The following is a 13547-nucleotide window of genomic DNA, read 5'->3' on the forward strand; positions in this document are numbered from 1 at the left end:
GTGTTGCTACTAAACCTCTGCACAATTTAAAACACAAAAGTTTTGAAGGAAAAATTAATAATACTAACAATAATAATAATAATAATAAAATAAAGTAATATCACAAAATGTTTTTTAATTATTATGACTACTTTCACTATAGTGCATAAAGAATCTGAGTAAATCATTTCCTACAGGTCAACGTTAAGAAGGTCGACAAGCCAATGACAAAGAATTTCCCACCTCTAACCTCCAGTTATCCAGTGTTATGCCAGAAAGTAGTTCACATTACTGGTGGTGCCAACCTTTACCCTTCTAACCTATAACGATGTATGAATGATCATTTGACTTTAGTGAAGTGCTGCAAATCGTGTAATATAGATCACGTCCTACATGAGGATCCACAATCCAAATGGCTATAAGCAAACAATACTTTCCCTATACTGACAATGCAGTAAATGTTGAGACATGTTTCAATAGAAGGTAAGCTATTTTTTAAGTACAGCGTGCATACATGAATAGAAGGGTACTCTATCTCTCTTATTTCTGACATGAACAGAAATTCTCATAGTGGCAGAAATGACCCTACTTCTAAAATCAAATCATTTTAAATAAAAAAAAAATCATTTGGAACATTCTCTTAAAACATGAAACCTATTAAAAAAAAATTATCATCGCATAATCCAGATCTACAGGTATCACTCAGTCAAATAAACTATAAAGAAAATATATTACTATCATTAATTACAGGTTATATTTTGATACATGATCAAAGCCTTTGTTAAATTATTCTGGTATACTAAACATGTAATAACATTAGTATATACATGTATATTTGAAAGTTTACCAAGTCACATAAATGTATGCCACTGTGTATTTTGATATTTAATTTGGAAAAAAAAAAAAAACCTATTTAAAAACAGTTTTAAAACTGATTTTCAGCTTTGTACCACTATAATGAAGCCAAGTACATTATGACTGAAGCCAAGGCATATAGCCAAGCTCTGGAAGCAAGTTTTCAACCAAGAGTAGAACTACTCTGACACATACTGGGAAAGTTTCAAAACCAAAAGTACAAATACTTTGGTAAACATCGTGAAAGGGTTCTTCAAAACCAAAAGTACAATATAACAAACACTCTGCCACAGCCTTTTAGTCATGTTCAGAGATTTAGATACAGAATAACATATGTACTTCATTGAAACAAGAAGTTGGAAAACTTTTGAAACCAGTCCAGAAAGTACAACTGGTTTGTCCATCAGTTAAGACAATCAACGTTTTCTTTGCAGAACAACTTAAAGAGGCCCACTTTTTGAAAAACTTCAGCAGCCCTGTTGTACGTGTATCCTGATGAGACTCATTACTCTTTCTCTTTGATCAGAACACGGTCTACTATTTCATCATCTCGGGAATGGGAACATCAATTATCAGTTCTTTTTTATTCCCTAACATCATGAACCATTATGAGTTTTTTTTACTTATAGACTCTGTTATTTGGAAGTCTTAAAAGCTTGCATGGAAGTAACAAATACACCTGGTTATGGATGAGTGTAGCTCAGACAACACGCCTAATCACGTGTACAGTTTTTCCATTCATAATGATTATTTAGAATAATTTAATGTTCATATGTTCCAAGGTCACATAGTTAGCTCAGAATCTGGTCGTTCTTTTCTCAGTGAACATAACCCGCTACGCTACAAAAGCTGGCTCAGACAATTATGTATTTTTGACAATTCTGTAATCTATACAAAACACTGAAACATGATGTGTGACAGCTACTGGCCTTTCAAATCCTGGACAGCAAGTAGCCAACAATATTTCTTTCTTTACTTCACAGCATGTGATCAGATGTGGATACAAGTAACTATGCAATTACTACAACAGCACAGATCTTCCTTGAGAGGTTTGAAATTCAGACGGGTACAAACATGAGTGGTACCTGTCTGATACATTTTTACATGTCGGATGCAATGTAGAAGGTCCCTATATGACACACTGCCACATGTAAACTGCATGATACAATGTTACATTTACATGTGTTAACAAAATGTTACATGTATGATACAATGTACAGCACAGTGTTACAAGTTTATGATACAATGTCACATGTGCCAGTCATAAAAAGATTGCTAGCTGTTAACAACCACATCAAGCCAGGGAGTACAATGCGTAGCCATGAGGTCTTATGACATCACACGTTTCATGCAGTTTCGAGATCCACGCCATTTTGACAGCATGCTTTGATTACGTTTTCAGTTTCATCTGTTTCAAACTCTCCATAATTCTCTCACGATGTACGTGATCCCGGATAAACATGGCGTCAAGATCTGCTTCAGATAAGTCGCCAAGGAACTCCATGGTGTCCCATCCGTTGCTAAGGAACAAGGCGATGTACTGCGGCAATCCAAGGCCTCTCAACCACTCGTCGACAGAGCTGGGGCGTAACAAGCCATCATAGCGGCTGTCTGATACCGCGTTGGTGTAACCCTCCTGTTAGAGACAATAGAATCGGGCGTGAAGATGTTTGATTTATTTATTTATTTACTTATTTGATGGGTGTTTTACGCCGTACTCAGACATATTTGATTGATATGACTTCAGCCAGCATTATGGTGGGAGGGAACTCAGCAGAACTCGCAGGGAACGCCAGCAGACCTTCCCACGTACAACCAGAGAGGAAGCCATCATAGGCTAGACTTGAACAGTGACCGCATTGGTGAGAGGGGTCATCTGGGTCATTGTGCAGTGCTGGCACGCAGCCACGGAGGTTCCTAAAGATGTTTGACCATACTATTTTGAACGTAGGTTCAATAATAATAATAGCAGCATCTCGAGAAATCTAATTGCTTAGACTATCCTCATGCCAGGATTAGTCACTTGCTAAATATGAAACAAAGGATTATGGCTTAACACCTCTTTTGCAAGACATTATCAAAGACTGAAAGCTAGAGTGGACAGTTAAAATGATATAAAGATGCAGGTTATTTTTCCTTTGTTTGTTGTTTGCATGGGGTTTAACATTGCTTTGAACACGCATTCTGGTCATATGTATTGTACACTTGTACTTGTATTGTCTCAAGCATGTGATATATATGCCCGTAAAAACACAAAATAAAATTGGTGTGGCCTAATCGACCTTAGAGAGCCAGGAGAGTTTCATGGAAACAGCCCCATGTATATAAACCAGAGACTGTGATGTACACTGACCTGTTTGGTTCTCTTTGGGATGGGTGGAGGGGGACGATCCTGGAGACCTAATGTGTTGGGTGAGCGAGACGGGACAGGCGGTGGAGGTGGGGCAGCAGAGTTCTCTCCCTTGTCCCCGCCTGTCCTGGCAGGGGATGTTGGAGACTGGACGCATGCCGGTAAGACCTGGTTCTGGCTCAGACTTGACTGTCCCATCAGGAGGCGGGGCCTACACCGTGGGGGCAGGGAGGGTGCTGAATTTCCATTGGTCAATACTGTCTCCTCGTTTTCTGTGTCGTTTTCGTCCAGTGACGATTCCTCATACAGTGGAGATTCCAGCGTGATGGGCGTGCTCAGTCGTTTATGTGATTCCTGCTGCTGGCTATTTGCCTCTGGCGTTTTCACGGCCAGGATGCCAGAGTCTGTGCTTGCTGTTTTCAACAGCCGCTTTCCTTCGCCCGGTAAAGTGTCACCTTCCTTAGCAAGTGGAGGCGTGTCTGGCTGGTACTCCTCAGGATCAGGGATTTCAGTGTCAAATGCCACTAATTCTGTTTTTTTTTTTGAGAGAAAAAAAGAGCAAAACACAATAAAAATTCCACCAATATCAATTAGAATATTCGACAGATTCTGTAATGCTATTCTGTGAAGTGTGAGTGATTATTTATTCCGTCATTTTGCTGTTTTATACCGTCCTTGTTCCGTATTCGTATGTGTAACCCTGTACCACTTACTGTACATCGGTATAAAGAATTCCCCATCATGTTTTTAAACTGTGAACAAACTGCTGAGCTGTGTGAAAGTTCAGACACTATCTGAATTGCCCCCCCCCCCCCCCACCACTGATAACCTCTGTCAAACAACAACAACAACATGTACTTGACTTTCATCTGCTAGCACTGTAACTGTACGAGAAGTATTTGAGCAAAGGCTACCTAGTAAGTTAAATCTTTAAAAATGCCACACACTTCCTTGGTGCAGGAACCTTTTGTTAATAAAATTTAATATAATTACAACATACCCATAGTGAGAAGATTTACCCAGTTACCCTCGTTCCGCAACGTTTGGCATACGAAAGAGCAACTTTCAGTGCAACTTGTGCATATTTATACCTTGATTTTGGGCAAAACTACATTGGTTGGGCTGGCCAATTTCAGGGCTCTATAAAAAGCATGATTTTATCAGTCAACACTGTGGGATGCCTTGAAAAAACATCTTGCAAAGATTTGAAAAGGTTGAAGAATGACAATATGTGGGTCTGATCATGAGATATTCACAGTGCTGCCTCACTGGAATGCCATGCCAACCAGAACAGAGCTAATCCCTTCAATAAGCAATGTAACTGTACTAAATGTGAACTCAAAATCAAAATACCACACCATCAAAAGTTAATAAAAAAAAACCCCAAAGCGAATGAAAATGCATTCACACAGAATGGGGTTCGCCAGCCTTCTACAAGGAAAGCAAATCTTGTGACTGATAAAATGGCAGTGCCGTCTACCTATTTGAATTACAATGTCAGCTTTTATTATTCAGGATTACTGGTGTTGGCCTTTGAATCAGTGGCATTGTTATTTAAGTAGGTAGAGGGCACTGCTGTTTTATCAGTTACAAGATTTGCTTCCCTTTGTACAGGGCTGGCAGACCCCATTGTTTTGCTCAACAAAACTATCATGTGTGGCAGGTTTCGGCGTCTTGAAGAATCTCTACACTGATACAGAGTCTGGGATCCTGCTATGGCAAGCAGTAGTCAACACACATTTATAACACATTAAGCTTCATGGAATGACAAACATACACATGTATGTCTTAGTATATCTATTTCTTTGTTTCATTGGTGTTTTACACCGTACTCAAGAATATTTCACTTATTCAACCGCGAGCAGCATTATGATGAGGTAAATAGGGCTGAGCCTGGGGGAAACCCACGACCATGCGCAGGATGCTGGCAGGCCTGTTTTAATATAAGCTGCCACTGTGGTTACTATCAGCTGCACCAGAAATGGAAAACCTTTGCGATGTTGTTGCGTGGACAATTTACCGTAAGTCTTGCGAGCAGACTTTCTTCTGGAGCCAGTTCTGTCAGATGTCGTCACACGAAATGTTCCTCTAAAAAGTGAAAAAGAAAGTTATCTGAGCTTGCTTTTTTAATAACAGATTGTTACCGACCACTGAATGGTGGGAAGGTGCGGTAAATGAACATGTACGTGTTCTCCCAAAAACTGAACAGGTTAATAGATAAATACAGTTAAAAGCTTCTTGTCACCAACGGTAAACGGGACTTGAAAACAGATTGTCACCAACAACTGCCATCCTTAATTCTGAACACCTACCTGATACTGCCCGTCTCCTCTCCCTGATGTGTTAACATGCCTGAGAACGGCAGAGGTTTATCACTAAACATGTTTTTCAGAGCCACAGGGCATTCACCTGAAAAGTAAGGAAGGCAGGTATCAACTGTTTTCCATAAGTTTCTCAGACACATGCCATCTACTTACATGTAGAGTTTATAATGAATAACAATGATCATTTTGTAATACCACATTTTTACAATGCAATACAAATTTAGTGAGCTAAATAATAATGTAACGAGAAATGTATCTGCTTTTACGTTCTTCTGATTCATTTATTAAGTTGATTGATGTTTTATCCAATAACAAAGAAATTTTGACTTATACCAAGTTGACCAAGGTTTCTGGAGCGGAGGAAACACTAGTGCCCATAGCAAACAAATGCTGAGGTTTTGCAGCTATACTTACAATGCTGAAATCATTCATCAAAAAGGCTATTACCTACATACCATCATTTATACATGATTTTTTTTTAGTTTACAATTTTTTAAATCAAAGGTCTGAATGACAAAAAGACATTTTCTCTTAACCTGCTGAAATTGGTATGATCTTGTTAATCATGTAAATATATCTTCGACAGAAAAAAAAAAAAAAAAAACGATGGGACAGTCCACATTTCCCACAAATCAAATGATCTTCAAGTTTTACTTTTATTGTTGAAAAAGATTTAAGAAAGGCTTTTTTTTTTATTCTGCTTGTGCAACAGCTGTTTAAATTAGTGTGGACTAAGGATTCAACAGATAAAGTGGCTCCAGGAGACTTCTTTCTCACCATAAGACTCGTTATCTCCGTCCCGTGCCCGCACAGCCAATAAGATGTGCTGATCCTCCAGGAAGTCCCGGTCTCCAAATAGAGGTATCATCTGAATACACAGAAAACACAAATAAACTGCTAAACTAATAACATTTCTTCAAAATATATAAAACTACATGTAGAAACAGAGTTTACAGCAAAGAGAAAACAATGACAAAAAATACACCAAAAGTTAAAAAGTTGCTCTGCAGACCCATGTCATCAAGCTTCATACCAAGTCTATTTATTTATTCGACTGTGTTTTACCCTTACTCAAAAATATTTCACTTCCATGACAATGGCCAGGATAACAGAGGGGACGAAACCCAACACAGCCCAGGGCAAACCCAAGACCATCCACAGGTTGCCGACAGACTTTATCGTATCATAGTTCAGTCCACAGTTCATGGAGACGGTGAATGGACACGGTTACAGTTTGATAAAATCTTTTAAAACCTGATTTTGACCATAACTGACCCAACAAATCCAGACTTCTCATCTGCATGTGAGGTAGACATTCCCAGAAATATCCCAAATGTCCATAAATTTCATTCATGGCTGACTTGTTCATTTTTCCAGATTCTGAGAGTTCATCTGATTGTAAAACAGTGTTTTGAGATTTGCTTGGAACATGGGATGATATTCTACTTGAAGTCTCAGCACCAAAAATTTCAGAACATTCATTTACCTCTACAAATGCACTTTTGGAGGCCAAATTTTGGGCCATTTAGTGTAATTTGTGGGAGAGAAAAACATTGAAGAAATGAAATTATCTTGGAAGACGCCAGATATTTACCTTCTCTGGCAGACAGTTGCTGGTCCAAACTGGATTACAAACCAGCTGAGCTGGCTGTTTTATGTCAAAGTTACGGTTTGCCTTGCTCACAAATGTGCCTGAGTTCAAGAGAAAACGAACACTTTCAAAATTTATAACTGTACAAATGACTTGTCGATCAGGTCGTTAATGATAACCAGCACCTTAATATTTAAATCCAGAGACCATGGGAGTACATGAACATGTACCCTGATTCTTCAACTTTTTCAACCACTTTTGCAACCTTTATTTTGAAATATTCTGAGAGAGATGTAAGGTGTGGAGAACTCCATGTAATTTACACAATGTTATAAAAGCTTGCATCTTTAGTGACACAAATAAATTATTTTAGCATCATTTTGATCATAATTGTATGTTTAAATTTCACTGAAGAAAAGTGCTTTACAGGTTAAAAAGGTTGGAGATTTACAGCAATTTGCAGCTGCATACACATCTCCAAATTATTTTAAATTAGAAAAACATCAGATTCAATAGTGCAATTGTACTACATGTTGTGTTCGATAACATGGACAGATCTGGTACCAAAATAATAATATCCAGTAAGGACTATTTGCATGGTCCCCATTGATTTCAACGTTTAGTTTTATCAGCAAATGGGCTTAAGGGCACAGAAAACACTAAAATGAAGTATTTATCCGATGAAAGACCCTTAATCACTACCTAGGAAATAGGTCGATGTACATGTATCTTTTTCAAAAATTTTTCTGAGTAAAACAGTTTTAAAACATCAGATTCTACGGTGAAACCCAGAAGGTTTCAGTGACGTCACATCCATATTTTTGGCTTCAAATAGCTCATTTCAAGGTCCATTTAGCAAATGCATCCACAGATCTATATGTATATGTGTTTAGAATGATGAAATTTAACAGTCAGTGTCAGTTAACTGACAAAAACCTGATCATACATCACTGGTCCCACTATATGGTGGCCTTTACTGGCCACCATAGAAACAGTTTTAAATGCACTTTACTGGGTTTAAAACTCTTTAAAAACAATAAATCCAACTATTTTTGTGGAAAGTGTTCAAAGGCCTTCATATACATATACTTGACCTAAGAGTTTTCTTTACGTTGAAGAAAAACTCCTTTTAGCAAATCTATCAGCTGTAATTCTTAAATGGCTGCAATTATACATGCAATTATTAGTGGAACTGAAGTCACTTTAGGTAGCCACTCTTACCTGGGAGACAGGTGGAGAAAAATTCCAGGTAAAAATACAAATTACAACTGGTTTTTACCTGAAATAGTAAAAACAAATCACATGAATAACGCTGAATGATTTCTACCTTGTACACAAATTTTTTACAAGTCATTACAACTGACTTACAACTGGGTGTAACCAACGCTTGCCCACTTGCCAAATGCAAGTGAAATAGGCTTTGGGAAAGTAAGTCATGTTTTTTGATTGCCCACCAGTGCAAGTGACTTGTGTGAGCGTTAAAATAATCTATGATCTGAAATGCACATGTTGACAATCTTTTGCTTGCTGTAATTTTTTCCACTGCACTAGTAAAATATTTGGGCAAAATCACAAACTTCACTTCGGCAATGCACAGCTTTCAGACGGGTGAATGAAATCAGAACGAGCCTTTTGTCTAGCGCCAAGCACGTACTCTCCCACACACGCATGTTTTTGTGCTATAAAATCAGCATTGAGTTTAAGCGTAGCATTCTCTGCGCCAAGAAGGCTTAGTGGAGGCTGGTCACCACATTGTTTACCTTGTGTTCATGGCAATGAACACAATGGAGCGTTTTTTCACTAACTACCCCTTGAAAACAATCCCCAGTAGCCCTTCTACATTTTTGTCTTTGTCAGAAACTATACAATGATGCTAAACAATTGAGACAAATCTCAAAACCAAGGCAAGACTCAATACTTGCTTTAAGACACTGCAATGCTTAGCTTTTCAAGTTATGACTAAAATTTCAGATTAAAATTTGAAAATTTATCTTACTTTGGCTTCGACGCAATCAAAGATGATCCTCATGTTACTGCTGTCCTCCATGGATATGGTGACTCCGGGGCCCACAAACTGAGAGGCGATGCCCACATTGAAAGAGGAGAAAACAGGCTTGTGGTCACTGGTACACACCTTCTCCGAGGACCCTGTCGGGGAAGGCAGAACAAAAATTTGATTTTTTTTTTTGATATTTGTTAATGCGGTACTTAAGAATTTTTGATTTTTCAGAATGATGGCAGTTTAGTTTGTGGGTTGACGAAAACCAGAGTGCCCAGAATAACCCATCCTCCTTTACATCTGACAAAACCTCCTGATTTAAAGCCGTTATCAAAGCTACAAGAGCTGGATTTGAACATGTGATCTCATTGGTCAAGGGTACGACGCATACATACCAAAATAGCCTCCCCCACCACATGTAGAGGAAACTGACCAGGGGTGATTAAAAAAACACATAAAGTCAAAGGCATTCATGAAATATTTTCCCAGTATCATATGTAAATTTTAATCATCAAAGCCTTACAATTTCTTTACGTCTGCACACTGGTAGTGTTGCAGTCATATTATGGCAACCGTTTACTGGAAAATCAGTTGGTACATGTATATTAGTTGGTAATAACATTACTTTTTGCGGTTCACAAATCCCAGCCTCAAAGCAGTCAGAACGTGGTAAAACTACATATATAAATTAGTTTCATTTTCAAATTAAAAGAATTATGCCTCCTAAAATTCTGAAAACACACGAAAAAGGAAGTGTCATTGCAGCACCAATAAAAACACTTTTTATTGATTAGACATAAATGTACATATAGGTTGCAGTAGTTAATATGCAAGCACTGACTCACCATATGCTGTGTTTTCCACAAAAGTTCCTGGGTAAGATTTCCACAGAACTCGATCACACCATGATGGCGAGTTGATTCTCTCCTGGGAAAAAAACACAGTATGGTATTCTGTTATCAATCTTTCTAAGCACAGATATGAACACAGATTAAACTTTGAATTTATTCATTTTATTTAATTGGTGTTTTATGCCGTACTCAAGACTATTTCACTTATACGACGCCGGCCACCATTATAGGGGAGGAAGCCGAACAGAGACTGGTGGAAAACCCAAGACCATCTGCAGGTTGCTGGCAGACCTTCCCATGTACGGCCAGAGAGGAAGCCAGCATGAGCTGGACTTGAACTCACAGCAACCACATTGGTGAGAGGTTCCTGGGTCACTACGCTGTGCTAGCGCGTTAACCGAGCCATGGAGGACCCCTAAAGTCATTAAACTTTGTATATGCACAACCTTGTGTTGTAATTATGCAGACTACCATGTAACGTCAGTTCTGCAGTACAGATCATTAGGAATTACAATATTTCAGAATACATTTTTGATAGCAAGGAAGATTGTACTTGGTTTACTAGACTTATAATTCACTTTCAATCTGTCATATTGTTTACAGGACCAAATTACCACTGAACATTCATTGTGAGAACTATGTGCAGCCTCATTTGCATGTTATCTCGTCGGTCTGACAGTTTAGACCCCTTCTAATTCTCTTAATTTAGATTTCAGGGTCAATACGGGCCCAAGGTGTTTAGTTAGGAGTCAAATGCAACTCAGTTTTGTATTTAGCTGATCAGCCTCAATTTCTTTCAGCAATATGTCCCTTTAATAATTTGTGTAAGTTCATAAACCGCATGGTGTGAGGACATTTCAAATCACAGAGCCTTTCTGTCCCAGAATAAAACATCTTTCATCCATGCTAGAAGCCATCAGGGCTGGGAGCCAGTCATACCTGAGGGATCTAACAAACAAACAATACTGCAGGATTTTACCCCTGTTTTCTTGAGCTTCCTCCACTCGTAGTCTCTACACTCTTGTTCCCCACGGACCACTCTGTATGTTGGCATGAACGTGATGGATTCTTCCTCTGAAGCAAATCGGTTATGTATATCTATTTTTAGTTAATGTTCAATTTGGCACTTAAAATATACAGAATAACATGCTTAACTTCAACTGATATCGGACAATCAGAGTGTGTAGAGTAAATTTATTTATCTGATTGGTGTTTTGTGCCGTACTCAAAGATATTTCACTTATATGGGGGTGGCCAGTATTATTGTGGGAGGAAACCAGGCAGAACTCCGGGGAAACCCACTGCCATCCGCAGGTTGCTGACAGACCTTCCCACGGGGAGTAAATCACCACCTATCATAAAGTACACGACAAAACATCCTGATTTAAAGCTGCAGCAAAATTAGCCATAGCTGGATTTGAACCTGCCACTTATTTTAGCATTTTACTCAATGATTTCTATCCAATGACCCGATAAGGATAAAGAAAACTGGGCTGTGAGGTGTGGGGGGGAAGGGAGTGGGGGGGAGTATTAAGTAAAGCTTGAATGAAGCTGGAGCTGAAGTGATCCATGTCAGACTTTGAACTGCACTTGTAATAAAAGCGGCCTATCTTGTCATTCTTCGCTCCATCACCCACTGATAAATATAGCTTCATTCTCTGTTACAACAGCTTCATTACCAATTTATCAGAGAGCCAAATCAAATGGCCGAAATGCCTAGGAGACAGGGAAAATTAATACACAAAATATTATTGGATGGTTGACATCATGTGATCCAAATGAATACTCTAACAACATCACTTACTCCATGTGAGAGGTGGAACAAGTGAACTATGACGAATAAAAATAAAGAAATGTCAACATTTAAATACTGAACTGAAACTAAGTTTTTCAGAAAGCTTATCAGGCAAACACGGCAGATTTGAAAAAAAGATTGTATGTGCGCCGACAAGTTGTCAATCAACTGGAGGTCAAGACAACAACAACAACAGCCGATCAACGAGTTCGTCTGAAATGTTAGAAGACAATTATACTATTGGTATAATATTGCTACCAGTCAGCAAGTGGATAATTAAACTCTCTGCCAGTGGGTTTTCAGCAGTAAGTGTGGTGGGGAATTTAGTCAGGGACATAACTGCTACCGTCTGAGTATGAAAACATTCTTCGAATGACAGCTGATGTGTATATTTATGGGTCAATGCAATTTTTTAAGATTTATGTCATAGGGAATTCCCCAAGATCGCCTATAATGGAAAAAAATCAATCTATATTTATTTGTGGCTGATCAAGCAAAGAATGATGAGATAAGAGCCAATGATATTATGAGTGTAATTATGAATGTAACTCTGAGCTTATCACTGTTAACCAGCAAGGGACGTAACTATTCGGAATATGCTCTCATCGCAAGACTTTCATTGAGGGTTATACAAAACTGTTATTTTCTTATCTCCACAATGAAGAGAAATAATTCATAAAGAACTTTATTAGAGGCAAATTACCTCTGGTAATTCAACTTACCAAAGCCACAGAAAGCTTCACTTTTCTCTCGACACTTGTTGAGCTGGTCTCTTTTCAGCAGAGCTTCTATTTTCCGTTCAGAGACATCGCGCAGGATGTGATGTATGTTACCATCAGTGCGATAGTTCAAGTCCCCGAGCCAAAACACATGCTGGAAGCGATTGGTGATGTCAAACAGGCTAAGGCTTTTCAAACCTAACTGGAAACCCTTCACAATGTCTTTATAATTTTGGTTACGCCTGCAACAAAATTTATTTATTTATTTATTTTACCCGACTTAAAAGGCCTACCCAAGAATTTTCACTTATATAATGATAATAACTTTAAGGGGTAAAGGAAACTGGAGTGCCCTAGGTAAACAACAAACATTTGGCCCTCAAGTCAATGTGCCCTCAAGTTTTGAGCCCTTACCGTAATAATCTCTCATCCCCAGATGTAAGATGAGAACAGATAAAGCAGAAGGTTGTTCCATTAAACTGGAATGAGATGGCCACTGCGCCTTTGTTACCTGGAACAGACAAGAAAAGGCAACATGACGAGAGAAAGCTCACAAATTTTTTGACAGAATTCTTGGGACTGAACATGGCTCTCATTTGTTAAAACACAAAAAAAAAAAAGAAAAAAAAAAAAAAGAGATAACATGGCTGAGTTATTCAGGAAAATGGGTGGAAACAGACATAAACATCCACAGCCATTTTGTCTCTGATGTGCTTGGTAACTCAGTAACTGGTAACTCAATAATTGGTAACTCAATAATTTGGTAACTCAATAATTGGTAACTCAATAAATCAATTTTGAATCTGCAATTGTCAGGAGACCATGGGTTGCAGCATGTTAAAGAAACTGGAAACATAATGTTGCTCCACTCATGCCACACGGACGTACGGTTAAAAGGCAAACAAGGACTCGGGTGATGATGGAGAAAATTGAGGAGCTGAACGTCTGTGAACTTTAGAACTTTCTAAGGGAACATGTTATCATTTTTGCCTCTGGATCATGGCCCCCTAACATTTTTTACAAGTCATATGATACTGTTGGACTCTTTACCTTTAACAACCACAGTTCAATCTTAAATCTCCAT

The 13547-nt window shown here is 38.4% G+C and overlaps 1 protein-coding gene across 1 annotated transcript in view; it reads right to left on the reverse strand.

The window, feature by feature from the left end:
- Positions 1–159: 159 nt before the first annotated feature.
- LOC135479123 (phosphatidylinositol 3,4,5-trisphosphate 5-phosphatase 1-like) overlaps positions 160–13547 on the reverse strand; it is a 42562-nt gene continuing 29174 nt past the window's right edge. Inside the window, exons 13-24 of the mRNA XM_064758863.1 lie at positions 12878–12974; positions 12467–12705; positions 10929–11023; positions 9944–10025; positions 9096–9247; positions 8321–8378; positions 7103–7200; positions 6286–6376; positions 5497–5593; positions 5205–5272; positions 3188–3714; positions 160–2470 (exon numbers count right to left, since the gene is read on the reverse strand). Of these exons, the coding sequence (XP_064614933.1) occupies positions 2225–2470; positions 3188–3714; positions 5205–5272; positions 5497–5593; positions 6286–6376; positions 7103–7200; positions 8321–8378; positions 9096–9247; positions 9944–10025; positions 10929–11023; positions 12467–12705; positions 12878–12974 (1850 nt within the window). The 3' untranslated portion in view covers positions 160–2224. The remainder of the gene's footprint in view (positions 2471–3187; positions 3715–5204; positions 5273–5496; positions 5594–6285; positions 6377–7102; positions 7201–8320; positions 8379–9095; positions 9248–9943; positions 10026–10928; positions 11024–12466; positions 12706–12877; positions 12975–13547) is intronic.

The sequence above is a fragment of the Liolophura sinensis genome, chromosome 12 (assembly GCF_032854445.1).
Source record: "Liolophura sinensis isolate JHLJ2023 chromosome 12, CUHK_Ljap_v2, whole genome shotgun sequence".
Classification (NCBI taxonomy): Eukaryota; Metazoa; Mollusca; class Polyplacophora; order Chitonida; family Chitonidae; genus Liolophura; species Liolophura sinensis.